This window comes from Amblyraja radiata, chromosome 11, assembly GCF_010909765.2.
Source record: "Amblyraja radiata isolate CabotCenter1 chromosome 11, sAmbRad1.1.pri, whole genome shotgun sequence".
Lineage (NCBI taxonomy): Eukaryota > Metazoa > Chordata > Chondrichthyes > Rajiformes > Rajidae > Amblyraja > Amblyraja radiata.
Genome location: NC_045966.1, coordinates 14,088,965 through 14,108,413, shown reverse-complemented (window position 1 = coordinate 14,108,413; position 19,449 = coordinate 14,088,965). Strand labels below are relative to the sequence as shown.

Below are 19,449 nucleotides of genomic sequence, written 5' to 3'. Positions count from 1 at the left end.
CTGCAAACTTCTTTTCTAATATTTTTACAAATTCTTTTGAACACCAGAAGTAAATCTGTTAAGAGGGATCTTGGAGTACAAGTAAATTGTTTCCTTAAAGTGGAATCGCAGGTAGGTCAGGTGGTGAAAAGGCTTTAGGCATGCTTGCCTTCAGTCACGGAATTGAGTATACAAGATGGGAAATTGGAGTTGGCCGCACTTGGTTGATTGTATTCAGGGGTGATCTTATAGAGGTATAACAGTTCATTACCAATCCCCTTTTCATGTCACTTAACCAATTTTCCATGCATGCTGCAAACAACATTTTATTGCCTTTGTGTAGGCAGCATTATGCAACTCTAAGAAGTACTTGTGAAAGCCCATTGATATCATATCAACGACAGTATATGTTACATTGTCAAAAAGCTACCAAAGGAAGTTAAACCCAGTTTGCCTTGAACAAATCCATGCAGGCATTCATTCCCCCAATCAATCCACACTTGTTCAATTACCATATATCCCCAATAAGAGTTTAAAAAACTGCCCAACAAACAAGGTTAAATTAACTGGCTGTAACTGTTGAGATTTTCCTTTCACCCCATTTGAACAGGGATTTACCAAATGTAATTATACAGTCCTTGAGCACTATACTCATATCTTTAAATGAGCAGAAGATTATGAACAATCCCTTCATAATTCTCACCCCTACCTTTAGCATCTGCACGCTGGTTGCTTCTTTCACGACAGATGTTGCCTGACCTGCAAGCCTGGTAACAGAAGGTGTTGTAGAATGACCCACACCTAAAAAGTACCTTGTAGATAAAGAGTTGCGGAGCTAGCTGCAAGTCAAGTGCAAACTTGGGTTGAGCACTACACTGACTGCCAACACTTCTTCTATGGTGACTAGCAGGCGGCGTGCCATTTGTACAGGTCCAAGGAGCCCTATCATTCCTCTGTTTATTAACAAAATACACACGCCCACCTACTCCTCCCCAGCTCACATCCTTTGTAATGATACTACAGAGAAATTTGAATGAATCATCTGTAACATTAATATTCAACTCCAATTTACTTTCTGTAAATATTTACCACATTGCAATGCACAACACAATTAATACGATTCTAAAGGTCTCAGCATTCGCGTGACAGGTTTTTATTTTACATATTGTGCAACACAAACATGTTAACAATCTACAGTTCTGATGTAAATTTGAACACATCAACCAATTGTTCAATAGCACCAATGTAAGCCTCGGTTTTGGAATCTTACCTCTCGCAGAGATAATAGGAAGATTAGGAATGCTAGGCATCATGACATTCCCTGTATCCATAGGTTGCGTACTATCTGGATTTAACTGCTCTTCTGGTGGCATGTAAGCAGGTGGAGGGGTGTCAGCTGTTCGTAGGAGAACAAGTTAGAATTAAGACCATACCAAGAGTTCAAAATGAGCATTAGGATCACTCGTCATAACCCAGTGATTGATCAAATCTACTTGCATATGAAATCTTTGTTGTAAACATACGTGACAGTCTAGCCATCAGCATCACTGATAATCTTCAAAAAGAAACATCAAAGTTATTTGGCCAGATTATTGACTTGGAATTTGAAACTGAAATGTCCAAGCACCAATATCCAAAGCCACAGAAGATTCACTTGTGAATTGTAACAAAAGTTTACACTCTTGTAAAAACTGAAGACAAAGAACGCAGGACATAAGTTTTAGGGAATTGGTAAAGACCAAATAGAGGAGAAATGTTATATTTTGTTCCAGGAAATTACAATTTGAGGATTTAATCTTGCAATTTGTTTGGACTGCCATTATTTAATTACCTTTATGCCAGTGAATATATATGGAACTAAAATCACCTAGAAACTTCAATATCTGGGAACAAACCTGGTACATGAGAACAACTTATTTTAAAAGCCAACAACCAGAGTATATTATATTAGTAACTTCCTAGGGAGCATTTTTTTTAAATATCACTTTACTTCTTCTCGACTTCAGTTGCTTCATAAAATGACCACACACCTCTGTCATTATAGTCAGAAATAGGGTTATTAGCTGATCATACTGTTGTGTTCTGCTTCAATCATACATTTCTCAGATAATGATGCACATCCATGGAAAAACTGTCAAAATGTGAACAATATGGATGCTTAGGGTGATAAGAAGAAGATATTTTCATTGCAATTGCCTTTGACTTTCCCTAGCAAGAACACAGACATAAAATCCACTATCAACATTCCATGTCCACTGTCAAACAAACTCAATGGACCAGAAAGTGCCATGGTTACTGATGTGAATCTAATGCTGTGTTTTCTTAAGCAAACAGCTCAACTCCCAGCTCAAACACCTTCACCATTTGATGTTACGTCAGAAACCAATGAAATAGTCATAGAACGTTGAACCTCCAGAACAGCCGCAAAGTTATTTTAAGTTTAAATCTTGGTATGGAAACCTACAACCAAAAATCAGAAAAATGCTGATAAATTAAACATGTTGGTCACAAAAACAAATAAGAAAAAATTGTCAAATGTGGCAATGCTGAATTTAAACATCTGACAACAGGAAGAAAAAGTGTGTAGTGCCTAATTCTATTGAATGAAGGTAAACTAACAATCTTTTACAAACCAGCAATTTTTAAGCTGCAGGAATTGTAAGCCGCATACATTATTCCACCTTCGATATTATTTCAAATTATGATCATTACATTTGCATTTGTTAACAAAGAAATATTTCAAATTGAGTAATAATAGTAAAACACACATTTCATGAAACAGCTTCAATCTATTTTCAAATACCATGATGCCTGGAAAAATACTGAAAACATTTCTCAATAGTTTCAAGCTTCAAAGGCATTTGAAATTCAATAGTTAGTCATAAGCAGTTCCAGCTATTAACAAGGCTGGTGTGATACAAGTTTAATATTGGGTTGTATATATTGTATGTTTTTAATGTTTCTTTGTGTGTTTTGTGTGTGGCGGGGTGAGGGGGAAACCGTTTTGGCCGCCTCCTCCATGGAGAGGCGACTTTTTCCAGGTCGCCTCCCCCGTGGCCTAACAGCAAGGATCGGCGCGGCCTTTCCCGGAGACGCGCTCGGGACTTCAGCGGCGGGCGCAGCGTGGACTCTCGGCGTGGAGCGGGTGAGCCCTCGCTGGGGCTCGCTGGAGGGAAGCGCTCCGTTTCGCTGGCCCGGGGCAGCCGGCAGCCTGAAGCCGCGGTCTGCACAGCTCCAGCTGGCGCGGCGTCCGCAGCCCGGGATCCCTCGTGGGGGACCCGGGGGAAGAAGAAGCCATCACTGCCGGCCCGCGGCCAACTTCTACCGCGGGCCTGGCGTGAACTTACCATCACCCCTGGAGGGGTGCTTCGACCGCCGACCCTGCAGTCTGCGGCGGCGCGGCGGGGGCTTTAAATCTTCGACCGCCGGCTTGCGGCCTACACCAACTTAAAGCCGCGGTCTCCGGTGGGGAAGAGCCGACTCTGGACTTACCTGGACTTGTACCTTGTCCTTTTACCATCTGGACGCCCGCAGCAACGGCTGCGGAGGGTTGAGGTCCCGACCACGGGGGAAAATGGAGGAGGACTGGCCAAATTGTGTGCCTTCCACCACAGTGATGAATGCTGTGGTGGATGTTTATGTTAAATTTTTATTGTGTTTTTGTGTGTGTTCTTTATAATTGTACCGCTGCTGACATATTCATTTCACTTGCACTTATGTGCAATGTGACAAATAAACCGTATTGTATTGTATATTTAAAAATAAAAATATCTATATGCAAACTATTCAGAGAGAATCCATAACGTCTTTCGTACCTCTATCAACATTGACTTTTCTGTATATTGCACATAAATTAACTGCAAAGTTTAAAGAATTGCTATTCCATAACAGATTTTGTGAGGAATATATTACAAGAGTACATGGAAAATCGTATTACCTGGCAGCTGGAAAGGACTACTTGGCCCAGAACTGGCAGGAGAGCTGGGATAGGTGCTGTTGGCTGGTGATGGAGGATATGGGCTATTTGGTGAAATTGGAAATGGATTATTATTCGGTTGCTGGAAAGAATCTGGAAACGTTGCATTGTGTGGCATATGGGGTTCGTTGTGACTCAAATTCCGAAACTGGACAAGGAGGCTGTGTTGTGGGTTAAACTCACTATGTCTTGGAACCAAAACTGGAGGCAAAACTGGAACACAAAAACAATGAGATAGACATCTTAATAATCAAGTGCTGACTGTAGTAAAAAGTTTGATTTATCCAAGAAAAATGAACATTTGACTACGGATTGGACTTCAATTTTAAATAATTAAATACAAAATTCCAAGTCATTTGGTCTTCTGTAAATTCTTTATTATATTTAACAATAAAAATCAGTGATCAAACCAATCAAATGATTCTATATAAACAGTAGCTGTACTTATATGGTAGACAAAAATGCTGGAGAAACTCAGCGGGTGTAGCAGCATCTATGGAGCGAAGGAGATAGGTAACGTTTCAGGCCGAAACCCTTCTTCATCTCCTATCTCCTTCGCTCCATAGATGCTGCTGCACCTGCTGACCTCCAATCTAATTGTGTATGCCACAGAATCTTGATTATAATTATATAAATCACATTGAAATGATAATGGCTTTAAATAAAGCACAAAAAAGTTTTGCACGGTGCAAATCTAAAGTTAAAAAAGGGAATATGTTCAAGCAAGTCAGGGAGTGTTTTCGGCATATATATATATAGGCCCAGGTATGATGAAACTCACTTAAAATGTAAAGTTGTCACTTTGCCACTAACTCTGCTTTTCCTCTACTTCCACAGATGTAGACTAATCCAAACATAGCATGTTATTTACAGAGATAAAATAAGATTTAATATTGCAAATCAAGGGAAAAAATGTGCAAATGTAAAAATGTGTTTGATTAAACTGCAGCGTGTTTAAAAACAGCATTAAGAAAGAAGCACGTGGATGGAGTTTATCTGGTAACACAAGGAACTGCAGATACTGGAATGCATTATGGTATAATTTTTCAGCAGTGCACATTTAAGCATTATTCAATAAAACAGTATTCTTTAAGTATACTGGCGCACATTTTTTGTCCGCACTGTTCAGAAGCACCTCTTCTCTTACCTCCACCAAACAATATGCAGCAGTATTTAGATAGAACATTCTATTTCCTTTCAAAAGTTATAGATTAACAGAATACCATCAATTTCAAACATGTCTCTGCAAGAATTGAAATGCCATAGATTTGCTGAGAGTACACAAAGGACAGCTTTAAAAGCCTTTGTTGAAATATTGCAAGTGTTTTTACATCAGCATAATATTTCAAGTGGCTGTGTGCACTTGAATAACATGGTCTGTACGGATATTAGTTGACCTTGCAGAGGATGCAATATCTGATTTACAATAAAGATGTTTGTCAATAATAATTTCTCCAAAAAATAAAGGAAGACATATTACATACTAATTGTAAAGAGGACTTTTAACTAAAAGATTTCCATTGTTGGTCTGCTATGCATAGACAGCCATTCCCAAAACTCGACACACCATTAAAACAAATGCTGCTTTTTAACTTATGTTGAAGTGTTTCTGCTTGATCGTCCTAACAGTACTGTGCAGTATTAATTAATGTGCGCCCTGCATGCAGTTATTTATTGGTGAGGAAACAAATGTAGATTTCAATGTTAAAAATTAAATTGCTTAACCTACTCAATTTCATAAACTACGGCCGATTTAAAAAAAAAAAGATTTGAGCTGAGACACAAAATGTTGGAGTAACTCAGGCAGCATCTGCAGTAATGTCTACCTTTGATTTAAACCAGCATCTGCAGTTCTTTCCTACAAAGGTTAGAGCTTAATGGTCACAGTTACCAAAGATATCACAGTGCCAAGATCCAGATCTCAGGAAAAACCCAATACTGCAGACTGAACAGAACAAATTTTCCAGCAACACAGAGATAAGCTGCTGACCCACAGTGCATCTAGATGTGACAGCCTGCAAGCGATTCGTCAATATACAAAGAAACTAAATTGACCAGAAAGCAATCAGATAGATTACTTTCTTCAGATACTTTAATAGATCTTTTGGCAAGGAAAAAATGGCTTGGAGATTTCACCTGTTTCAATAAATCATTGCATTTAACTCCCAGAACAAGAGACCATTGAGCTTTGTTTCAGACAAACAATTAAAAAATGTATAATGTTCCCTGCATCAGTACATGCTAATAGGTTATTCAGCTCATCAATCTATCCACTTCCCCCACTAAATGTTCTCTACAATTTATTCTTCCCACCCAGCAGGAAAGGCCTCAAGCCCCATTCACTTAGGGCATGGCTGATCAATTACCTTTGCTCCACTTTCCAGCACTAACCCAATATCGATGACCCCTCAGTAACTAAGCTTCTAAAACCCTTTTGCAGAGAATTCCATTGATTCACTGTCCACTGGGTGAAGAGATTTCTTGGCTTAGTCCTGAATAACCACCTGAATATTGAAACTGTGACTCAGTTTCACACACTTCAGCCAGGGAAACCGCATCCTACATTTATTAATCCAATCTAAGCCTTGCAAGATTAGTTTTTCAATGGTATTACCTTTCCTTCTTTGTTACCAGTCTGATTAAAGTCTCCTTGCAGAACAATTCCCTCATCCCAAACACCCCTACTACCAACTCCAAAGAACATCAGGAATTCATCAGGTAAACTTGTTATATTTTCTCTCTAATAAATGGATCCTTCCATAGGTAGGGAGACCAAACCATCGAAGCAGACTAATGCATCTAATGTATTTACCCATTTCCTAAAGCCAAATCACAAATTCAATTTTACTTTTTCCACTTTATCATGGTGTCATAGGGTGTTGCAACTTCAGATGGAGAATGAGAGACTTACATAAATAAACTGACGAGACTTGTTCCACAGTTTTATCCCAGTGTTCTAAAGATTTTGGAAAGATTTCAAAAGCTACCATTGGTCCTCCAGTATCAACACTTAGTGGCTATGCTAAGGTCCAATTTCAGACCATGGGTATCATCACCGTCAACCCCAATCAGATGTTCAGAAACACGCACTCTTTTCCTGAGTGTCCATTTTTTTATTTAAAAGAATTTTGTAGAATTATCCCACTCTAACATGGACCCCCCAAGTTATAATTTCATTCCACTGCAAATAACCATAGTTTCATTTCAAACCTAAAATATCACAATTACAAATAAATATATACATCAAAGGCCATGTGGCTGAGAACATACCTGGACTTTCCACTCGCTTATAATGATACGGATTGATGCAGACCTCCTTTTGTTTAGATCCAAATGGAAATTCACAGATATCTAATGGCTTCAACTCATGGTGACTTTGAAGATCTGGCCAGCGCCATACACGGCAATAAATAACGTGCGGCAAGCCTTTCCTGTGCGATACCTGAAGACGGCCATCTAAAGATCGTGGGATGGTGACACATTTGCTGGGCTGACCAGGACTGCTCAATGCTTTCTCCAAATCTTCCATGGCTCCCTTTTTCTTCTTCAACTTTTTTACCAGAGCATCAACTGCTTTTTCTGCCCATTTCTCCTCTTCATCCCCTTGTTTCCAGCCCAAAAGCCGTTTTACAGCTGGGCTGGTAAAGGAGAATAGGCTTGCCATCGTCATTGTGAAAAGATTAAATGGTATCAAAACACACTAGAAAAGTTTCCAAGGCAGTCAGCAGCTGTGAGCAGTAATAAACCAATTAAAATGGAGACTTTGTTTTTTCCTCAATTCTATGCGGTGAAGAAATATTCTTTCTTTGGCCTCTATGATTATCTCTTATCTAATTTACAAAATTGAAATCTGGCATCCACGTCTTGGCTTCTACAGCAAACACGACCTGGGATGAAAAAGAAAACATCTGTAAGAATTTATGAAAAAATACATATTCTGCTTTAGGAACTGAGCCACATTTGTAACTAAATAGTTCAAAATTCTGGAAAGCTAGTAAAGGGAAGGTCATTTAGGACTATGATGAGAAAAATAATTGGTTAGCAGCAAGTGGATAAACAAGCAAGTAAAATCAAGGTACCACTCACCCAGATTATTGATCTCTTTTATTCTCAGGCTCTTGATTTTCCAAAGCAAGTAAAATCAAGAGATCAATAATCTGGTTGAGTGGTACCAGAATAATCTTGTGCTCAAAGTTAGCAAGACAAAACAGCTGATTATTGACTTCAGGAAGGAAAAGCTAAGGAACATGATCACAGTGAATGGGGGTGCTGGCTCAAAGGGCCAAATGGCTTACTGCTGCACCGATAGTCTATTGAACCATGCACCCATTGTCATCAGTGATGGAGAGGAGCAACTGCTTCAAACAGCTGGACATGCACATCTCTAATGATCCGTTCCTTGCCCAACGTATTGATGCTATCACAAAGAAACTCCATTAACACCTCCACTTGGAGGTTTGATGAGTTTCAGCATTTCCTAACTACAGGTGCTCCCCGATTTACGATGCTTCGACTTGCGATATTTCGACTTTACGATCGGCAAACGCTTGGCAACGGCAGCGAGCCGCACGTCACTTCCAGTCACGTCATCGCAATGTGTTAAATGCGTTTTCGACTTGCGATATTTTCGGTTTAAGATGGGTTTATCGGAACGTAACCCCATCGTAGGTCGAGGAGCAGCTGTACTATCTTTACATACGGGTTGTGCTGCTGCAGGAAATAATTATATTGTTCCATTTTGGAACATAATAAAACGCTCTTGACTCGAACTTTTACAGGTGAACTGTGGAGCACATACTGACTAATTATGTTGTGCCCTGATTTAGAAATTCGAAGGTCCAAGAATGAAAGAGGCTGCAGAAAGTGCTGCATACATCCCTGTCCATCTTGGGTAATGACCTTTAAGGTGTCCACAGAAGGTTCAGCCTCAAAAAGGCAGATACTACCTCATCTATATCACCATCAGGAAGATGGCACAAGAGCCTAAGAACCGTTACTGCTATATCCAAGAATGGCTTCTTCCCATCAACCATGGGATTAACCTTGAGCCACATTGAGCAACTCTAATAACCATCAACTTGCCTCAGCATGACTACTTTGTACCACGAAGAACTACAACAAGAATTATTATGGTATGGTTTGATCATTTAGTGTTTTTATTTGTTGTGTATTTGCGGTTAATATGCCTGTAAAGCTGCAGCAAGCAAGAATTCTGGTCCTGGTGCACATGACAATAAAATACTTGACTCCGCAAAATTTATGCAAACTTGGTTTTCCTTCTCAAGTAGTTGTATCTATGTTATGGATTCCTCTGCATCACTACAGATACATTCCCCTTGCAACACAGGGCTATATCAGAAAGTTATATCAGACAACACAACAATGGCATTCAATAAAGAAACATATGCTATATCATCAATATGCAATGCAGAACAAAATTATATACAATTCTTCTTATGCAGGAATACAACCTTCTGAAAAGTGAAGAATCCATCATCATTCCTAATCCATCTTTGAACAATTAGCTTTCCTAACTTCATACAATAAGAAGTGCTTTAAAATTATTCCTTGGAGAAAAAGAAAAGCTGACCTTGAACTACCTGGCCTCCAAAGATGTTAGTCATAACCAATTGCAATAAATTATCTGGATCATTATTTTTAAAAGAAGAAAATCTGAAGCCTCACTTCCTCCAATGACTAATGCCATTTCACAATTTTGTTTTCAAAAAGCAAGCAACTGGAATCCCAAGGCCATCATGAATCTCTCAAGCAGTGATATCTCTCAAAATCAGGAGGCAGCTCAATTGTCAGCGAAGCATCACTCCCTGACGAGCTCAATGAGTTCTACGCACGGTTCAATAGGGAGAACACTGATGTGCCTTCCCGAGCCCCTATTCGCCCTGACGGTGTTACAGTCACAGTCACAGAGGCCGACGTCAGAAGATCCTTCAGAGGGGTAAACCCTCGGAAAGCGCCGAACCTGATGGTATACCCGGTCGTGTTCTAAAAACCTGTGTGGACCAACTGACTGGAGTTTTTACGGGCATTTTGAACCTCTCACTTCTGAGGTCTGAGGTTCCCATCTGCTTTAAAAGGGCATCAATAATACCGGTGCCCAAGAAGAGCAAGGTGACGTGCCTCAATGACTATCAACCAATGGCACCAACGTCTGTGGTGATGAAGTGCGTTGAGAGGCTGATCATGGTGCTTATCAACTCCTACCTCGACAAAAACCTCGACCCACTGCAGTTCGCTTACCGCCACAACAGATCAATGGTGGATGCGATCTCACTGGCTCTCCACTCCGCTCTGGACCACTTGGACAACAAAAACTCATATGTCAGGCTGTTATTCATTGACTACAGCTCGGCGCTTAAATCAATCATCCCCTCCAAGCTGGTTACCAAGCCTTCAGATCTGGGTCTCTGCGCATCCCTCTGCAATTGGATCCACGACTTCATCATCCACAGACCACGGTCTGTCCATATTGGTGGAAATGTATCATCCTCGATAACAATCAGCACAGGAGCACCTCAAGGCTGCATGCTCAGCCCCCTGCTTTACTCACTCTATACTCATGACTGCGTAGCCATAGTGGAAACTCCATCATCAAGTTCGCCGACAACACCACTGTTGTGGGACGAATCATCGATGGTGATGAGTCAGAGTGTAGAAGCGAGATTGCCCAAATGGTGCCAGCACAATAACCTGGCTCTCAACACCAGCAAAACCAAGGAACTGATTGTGAACTTTGGAAGGGGTAGGATGGGGACCCACAATCCCGTTCATATCAACGATGGTGGAAAGGATCACGAACTTCAAATTCCTGGGCGTGCATATTTTCGAAGATCTTTCCTGGTCCCAGCACACTGATGACCACTGATTACTGCAATCTTAATTTCCCATGCCAACTCCATGCCAGGAAGATTTTTGTGGCAGCATCCTCCCCTTTTAAATGTTTCTGGTTGATCATAATTCTATGTTTGCAGATAAAAATAAAATGTGGTTCAGAAATAGGATGTGACTGTCACTCAATTTCTTTCCCTCAGGTCACTCTTTCAATACAGCATTCACATCTATGTTGATGTATGCAATTAAACAGACTAATAACCAAATGCTATGGAATGGATTATACAACTCATTAACTAGTTATCGTGAATAAAGAAACAAAGTTAGTTGGAAATTTCTGAAATTAGGTAAACCTATTTATTCATCACATTAATTCATCACATGTCAAGGAGGACTCTCTCTAACTTCTACAAGTGCACAGTAGAGAGCATGCTGACCGGTTGCTTGGTTCGGCAACCTGAGCGCCCTGGAGAGGAAAAGACTACAAAAAGTAGTAAACACTGCCCAGTCCATCATCGGCTCTGACCTTCCTTCCATCGAGGGGATTTATCGCAGTCACTGCCTCAAAAAGGCTGGCAGTATCATCAAAGACCCACAAAATCCTGGTCACACACTCATGTCCCTGCTACCTTCAGGTAGAAGGTACAGGAGCCTGAAGACTGCAACAACCAGGTTCAGGAATAGCTACTTCCCCACAGCCATCAGGCTATTAAACCTGGCTCGGACAAAACTTTGATTATTAATAACCAATTATCTGTTATTTGCACTTTATCATTTTATTTATCCATGTGTGTATATATTTATATTACGGTATATGGACACATTGATCTGTTTTGTAGTAAATGCCTACTATATTCTGTGTGCTGAAGCAAAGCAAGAATTTCATTGTCCTATCAGGGACACATGGCAATAAACTCACTTGAACTTGAAATACAAGTTGAATATTTCACAATGGATGTGCTCTTCTGAACAGATTTTCAAGAAACAATTAGTGGTACATACCCAAACAGCACTAGTTTAAATAGATTGTGTGGTGATGAGACAGAAGCATTGTGCTGTGCCATTGCGTTAAGAAGCAATGGCAATATCTGATCCAGATTCCCACATGAACGACTGCATAAGCAAGTATGAACAATTAAAACTGGCAGAAAGTACATATGAAACTTGGCAAGAGGATGTCTACTAAAAGATGTTTCCTTTGTTGTTGCAAGACTGACAGGGATTGTTTCGACTCAAATAATTATCATGAATTTACATCCTTGTTTTTCCCCAGAACAAGATAACAACTTTAAAAGCGTGTGATAATGTTCCAAACAACAGCTGTGTTACTTGATGAACTAGGATCTTGCTATTTTCAGAATTTCACACCATCTTAGAAATCTAGTTACATCAACAAATATAAAATATTTAACATACCATGGCTGATCTTTGAAGTTGGCCAGAATTCAGTAGCACAAATAATTTTCCTCAAGTTCTCTCCTTTACCAGAAAGACTCAAAATTGAACAATTCTTTCACATTTCTAGTATGCTTCAAATAAGTAAGTGGCTGCCCAAACATTGATTTTGTCACTATTAATAAAATTACACACGGCAAGGTCTCACAAATGAAAGTTTTAAAGATGTTAAGAATCATGAGAATCCTTATTCAAAACAGGTACAAGAAAATCATACATATAACTAAAATACGATCAAGAATAATTAACAAATTTAAACATCATACATATAACCAACATATTAAATTTGTTTGAATAAGTAACAAAGAAGAAACTGTGTCATAATCATTTGGATTTTCCAAAAAGGCTTTAATAAGATACAGAATAACCACAAAACAGGAACACTAGTAGAATCTAGCTGGCAAGGGGGAATTTGGTGATGTGAGCATTATTGTGCAAAGAGGTGAACCATCCTGAACCAGTCCCAGAGTTCCAACATATTGCAGTCCCTTCACCTTCCCACGTTTACTTTTTCCAGATGTATGAGGCCCAAAACCGAGCATCACCACACACCCAAAGAGGCATTCCAGAAGGCGGAGCTTGCTCTGGCCAGTGTATTGCTACTTTCATACCCTGAAGTTGTAACACAATAACATCCTGACAGCTGGCCAACATTTCAGAAACTTAAATGTGCAGAGTAGGTCAGAAATCGGAAGGAGTGATGGGAAAGGTAGTTGTTAGCACCAGCAAGACTCAAAGGAATGCACAGGCAGGGAGAGATGAAGGAATATCGTCAACCTGATGGGTTGAAGTGTGTTATTTTAATAAAAAGGAGAAAGCAGATGAACCTCGAGCCTACATCAGTGTTGAGACTGTGATGTTGAGGTCATTACGGAAACATGGTTGCGAAAGGGGCATGACTGACTGCTCAAATATTCCAGGCTTTCGATGCTTCAGATGTGATCGAGACGAAGCCAAAAGAGGTGAAGGAGTTGCATTACAGATCAGGGAGACTGTCACTTCGACACTCAGGACTCACTGGAGGGTACTGGTGCCATATTGTTCTATAGAGCAGAAACAAGGAACAGTAGATGCTGGTTTACACCAAAGATAGACACAAAGTGCTGGAATTATTAGTGGGTCAGGCTGCATCTCTCGAGAAAAAGGATAACTGACGTCTGAAGAAGGGTTCCGACCCAAAATGTCACCCATCCTTTTTTCTGGAGATGCTGCCTGTTCCAGCACTTTGTGTCCATACTGTTCTATGTTCTATTTTATTTAAGGGAGTAAAGCCAAACATTTTGTCTGTGCCTAACATTTATTTTAAAAACTGGGCTGGCCATTGAGAAATGGAATGTTAAGTCCATCTAAACCCTTTAATCAAATTACTGTTCCATCTCTGGCGAAGAAGTCCAGTGATGGAAAGGACAGTCACATGCAATATTATCTAACCTCTCTCAGTCAGTGTGTTTGTATCAGGGACATTGTGAGGCAGGAATAGCTATTGGCCAGCAGTTTCCTGTATTACAGCTCCAGGTCAGCATGACTCAGTTGATATTCTTCTGATAGAATGCCTGTAAATGGGGTACCAGACCAGAGGGTGGGTGAACAGAGGGAGTGGTGGGGAAGGAAGGAGTAGGGTGTATAAAGCACAAATCGCAAAAAATAGGTTAACACTTCCTGACCAGCGTGTATCCTTTCATCAGCACGAGTGCTGATTAAATAAATAACGAAATGTTGAAGAACAGGAGTTATACTACTATTGCATACTGTGGACAGGTCTGACATTCTTAATGAAAAGGAGATAGATGGTTTCACTTGCAAGGCGACTGGAACTAGAGGTCATTAACCGAAAAGTCACTAATAATTAGGGAAACTTCTTTACCCAGAAATTGGTACCACAAGGAAAAGCTGATGCAATTTGCATGGATAGACAATAGACAATAGGTGCAGGAGTAGGCCATTTGGCCCTTCGAGCCATTCAATGTGATCATGGCTGATCATCCCCAATCAGTACCCCGTTCCTGCCTTCTCCCCATATCCCCTGACTCCGCTATTTTTAAGAGCCCTATCTAGCTCTCTCTTGATAATTCAAAGGGAAGCCAGATAAATACACGGATAAACATGAAGGAGAAACAAATAGAGCTGGGATTAGATAAAGGATAGGATGTGGGCCACACGTGAGTTGTGAAGCTGAATGGCACAATTCCGCTTTTTATACATCATGCTGTCAGCACTGTATAGTATATAATCAGTTTCTGCTGGGGTGTTAATGAAGAAGTACAAATGCAGGCCCAGGAACCAGAAAATTCACCAACATGAGGTCCAAATAGACCAAAAAATCTTTTGTTTAACATCCTTTCAAGGGCTGTGCTAAAATATCACTGAAGTTTGCAGCAAGCTCAATATGTCTTAGGGAACACAATGTTACTGGAGCCATGTCTCACGGGTACATGTTAAAATAAGTAGATCCACCATGCCCTCCATAATGTTTGGGATAAAGACCGGTCATTTCTTTATTTGCCTCTGTACTCCACAATTTGAGATTTGTAATAGAAAAAAATCACATGTGGTTAAAGTGTACATTTTGGTTTCACCATGTAGAAATTACAGCTGTGTTTATACATAGTCCACCCATTTCAGGGCACCATAATGTTTGGGACACATGGCTTCACAGGTGTTTGTAATTGCTCAGGTGTGCAATTGCCTCCTAATGCAGGTATAAGAGAGCTCTTAGCACCTAGTCTTTTCTCCAGCCTTTCCATCACATTTGGAAACTTTTATTGCTGCTTATCAACATGAGGACCAAAGTTGTGCCAATGAAAGTCAATGAAGCTATTATGAGACTGAGAAACAAGAATAAAACTGTTAGAGACATCAGCCAAACCTTAGGAATACTAAAATCAACTGTTTGGAACATCATTAAGAAGAAAGAGAGTACTAGTGAGCTTACTAATCACAAAGGGGCTGGCAGGGCAAGGAAGACCTCCACAGCTGATGGCATAATTCTCTCTATAATAAAGAAAAATCCCCAAACATCTGTCCGACAGATCAAAAACACTCTTCAGTGGTCAGGTGTGGATTTGTCAATGACCACTGTCCGCAGAAGACTTCATGAACAGAAATATAGAAGTTACACTGCAAGATGCAAACCACTGGTTAGCTGTGAAAATAGGGTGACCAGGTTAAAGTTTGCCAAGAAGTACTAAAAAGCGCAACCACAGTTCTGGAAAAAGGTCTTGTGGACAGATGAGATGAAGGTTAACTTATATCAGAGTGATGGCAAGAGCAAAGTATGGAGGAGAGAAGGAACTGCCCAAGACCCAAAGCATACCACCTCATCTGTGAAACAAGATGGTGGGGGTGTTATGGCCTGGGCATGTATGGCTGCTGAAGGTACTGGCTCACTTATTTTCATGGATGATACAACTGCTGATGGTAGTAGCATAATTAATTCTGAAGTGTATAGACACATCCTATCTGCTCAAGTTCAAACAAATGCCTCAAAACTCATTGGCCGGCAGATCATTCTACAGCAAGACCATGTTCCCAAACATACTGCTAAAGCAACAAAGGAGTTTTTCCAAAGCTAAAAAATGGTCACTTCTTGCGTGGCCAAGTCAATCACCCGATCTGAACCCAATGGAGCACTTTATATGCTGAAGAGAAAATTGAGGGGGACTAGCCCCAAAAACTAGCACAAGTTAAAGATGGCAGAGCATCACCAGAGAAGACACCCAGCAACTGGTGATGTCCAGGAATCGCAGACTTCAAGCAGTCCTTGCATGCAAGGATATGCAACAAAACATTAAACATGACTACTTTCATTTACATGACATTGCTGTGTTCCAAACATTAAGGTGTCCTGAAATGGGGCGACATGTATAAACACTGCTGTGATTTCTACATGGTGAAACCAAAATGTATAAAAATGGCAGGTACACAAAAAAGCTGGAGAAACTCAGCGGGTGCAGCAGCATCTATGGAGCGAAGGAAATAGGCAACGTTTCGGACCGAAACCCTTCTATATATGTATAAAAATGGCCTTTATCAAAATCTGACTATGTGCACTTTAACCACATGTGATTTTTTTCTATTACAAATCTCAAATTGTGGAGTACAAGGGTAAATAAATTAATGATGGGTCTTTGTCCCAAACATTATGGAGGGCACTGTATGTACTTGAGAGTATTCATATAAATAAGGACATGTTTCATTCCTGCGTGAACACTAAGCCTGCAACTGCGGCCCAGAGACATTTAAAATTATGAATCTTGTAAAAGAGGATATTTTAAGTATAGCCTACGATAATATGACAGAATATTGATGCATGCTGAGAAATAATGTGCACTGCACATACTCAAAACAGGATCTAGATATTAGAATTCCGTTACTGGGAAAAGGTTACATAAATTCAAAAAGTTTGTAACTACCATATCAAAAATCATATGGACAAAAAAAATGTATAATTGGGGACTATATTTACAATTAAATTAATTTGACAAAACATAACCAAACCAGAAACAGGAAATGAAATTATACATGGAAGTGAACAGCATAAGTATTTTAAAGGAACACACACTGACAATAAAAATTAGAACAATACGACGCTGACAAATTCGTAAGAAAGTTCTATAAAAAAATGGTCCATAACAAATTGATTTCTCCGAGCTGTACTGCATTGTTAAAACAGTTTGCACATTCTGGAAACCTATTAATTAATCCTTTTCGCACAGAAGGGCCAAATACGCAGTAGAATCTCAGCAAACAATAAACTAAAAGAATCCAAATCCAATAAGCCAAAAGAATCTTATATCTATGATAATTAACATATTGCCATTAATTCCCACAGATGACACGATTCCAAAATGGGAGTGGGGATTAGACACAAAATGCTGGAGTAACTCAGCAGGACAGGCAGCATCTCTGGAGAGAAGGAATGGGTGACATTTCAGGTCGAGACCCTTCTTCCGAGTTGGAGTGGGGATTGCTAGGTAATTCCACTTTAAAATCAAACAAGTGATTCAGATTGAATTAAGTATCTTTTGTCTATCTAGTGGCAAAATTAACATTGTTACTGGGAGAAGCTCCTCTAGTTTATCTCAAGTTTTATTTCATGCAAACTTTAAGCAGACTGTTTTCTAAATAATAACAAAACGCTGGAAACACTCAGCAGGTCAGGTAGAAATAGAAACAGTTAAACTTTCAAGTTGACTACCCTTCCATCTGCCTAATCTTGTGTGTTTCCAATATTTAGTTTTTAATTCAGGATTGTGAACATCTACTTTTATTTTCATGTTCTTAGTCAATTGGCTTTACTTGCTGAGAACTGGCATAACATATGGTTGACAACATTGTTTTAACCAACAAAATTCCTGCACCCCAATGTTTCTTCTTCAAAGATAGATTTTAAAGCTCTATTTTCAACTAATGATTATAAAGGCATCTATCTAAAGGTCAGTGGATCTAGTTTCAACCACTGAAAAGGTCATCTTTCAGAGTATCCATATTGATCTGCATTTTAGCAAAATCAATGCTTAAGTTGCATTTTCTAGCTAAGTAAAGCTTTGACATACTTATAAATGTACTATGCTGATTTAATAGTTTAAATTCCTTACGTATGACTTTAAATTATGAATTAAAATTAAAGGACTCAAGGAAAGTTCTTCCCAATTTTATGAAACAGGCGTGTGGATTTTACAGGGAATTTAATCAAACTAAAATGCAGTGATTAAAAATCTGCTTACGGTTCAATACAACAATATGAAAATAAGGAAATTCACTCTCATGCAGTGCTCATTCATAACAAGAAAATTTATCAGTGTATCTACTTTCTTAGGGATGGGGGAAGATTCAACATGTCCATGAGGATTCTTTTAAACTTCTACCAATTAAATACATTAAGTAATCCGATGGTGTAAAAAAGAACTGCAGATGCTGGTTTAAATCCAAGGTAGACACAAAATGCTGGAGTAACTCAGCGGGTAAGGCAGCATCTCTGGAGAGAAGAAATGGGCAACGTTTCGGGTCAAGACCCTTCTTCAGACAGAAGAAGAGCCTCGACCCGAAACGTCGCCCATTCCTTCTATCCAGAGCTAGCTGCCTCACCCGCTGAGTTACTCCAGCATTTTGTGTCTACCTTCGAAGTAATCCGATGGGATGCATCTCATGCTGTGAAACTGCTCTGCTCTTAACAGGCTGAATTTACAGAGATTGGTGAAAACAGCCCAGTCCATCACAGGCTCATCACTTCCTTCCATCCAGTCCATCTTTGTAATTTGTTTCATCAGGAAGTTTTATCAAGGATGCTAGCCATTCCCTTCTGAGAGGATACAGGAACTTGAAAGTCAGACTACAGAATTGCTTCTTCCCCACTACTATTAGACTCCTGAACCAATCACTTTTTCCACACCCCCTTCCCCAAGCTGCCACTTACTTTTAACTACCTTAGAATTCCTCCTCATAGGCTCCAAAGCCGCTCAGCAAAATCAATAACCCCACTCTCACCATCGACGGCACCACTGTCTCCCCATCTCCCAAGGCCCGCAACCTTGGCGTGATCTTTGATTCCACCCTCTCCCTTGAGCCTCACATCCGCCATGTCATTAAAACCTCCTTCTTTCATCTCCGCAACATCGCCAAACTCAGACCCTCTCTCACACCTCCCGCTGCTGAAAGACTCATCCATGCCTTCATCTCCTCCCGACTGGACTACTGAAACTCACTTCTCCTTGGCATCAGCTCCACCTACATCAACCGACTCCAACTGGTCCAGAACGCAGCCGCCCGACTCATCACCCACACCAAATCCTGGCATCACATCACTCCAGTCCACAAACAACTTCACTGGCTTCCCATCTCCCACCGGATCAACTACAAAATCCTGATCCTCACCTACAAAGCCCTCCACCATCTGCCCTCCCCATATCTCACTGACCTCCTCCCCCCCTACCAATCCTCACGGTCCCTCAGATCCACATCAGCCGGTCTCCTCTCCATCCACAAGTCCAACCTCCGCAGTTTTGGGGACAGAGCCTTCTCCAGGGCAGCTCCCAGGCTCTGGAACTCCCTCCCCCAACTGATCCGCAATTCCGTGTCCCTCACCATCTTCCAGTCCCGCCTCAAGACCCATCTCTTCACCTCTGCCTATCCTTAGCCCCACGTCCCCCTCCCTTTTCATCTGTGCATTAATTGCCTCATATTGTGTTTTG

At 40.3% G+C, this 19,449-nt stretch overlaps 1 protein-coding gene across 2 annotated transcripts in view; it reads right to left on the bottom strand.

Moving 5' to 3' along the window:
• Positions 1 to 19,449, bottom strand: part of smad5 (SMAD family member 5) — a 41,965-nt gene that overhangs the window by 8,086 nt on the left and 14,430 nt on the right. For both annotated transcript variants that reach the window (XM_033029370.1, XM_033029369.1), the window contains exons 2-4: positions 7,226 to 7,842; positions 3,917 to 4,168; positions 1,250 to 1,375 (exon numbers count right to left, since the gene is read on the bottom strand). In XM_033029370.1, the coding sequence (XP_032885261.1) occupies positions 1,250 to 1,375; positions 3,917 to 4,168; positions 7,226 to 7,625 (778 nt within the window). In that variant the 5' untranslated portion in view covers positions 7,626 to 7,842. The remainder of the gene's footprint in view (positions 1 to 1,249; positions 1,376 to 3,916; positions 4,169 to 7,225; positions 7,843 to 19,449) is intronic.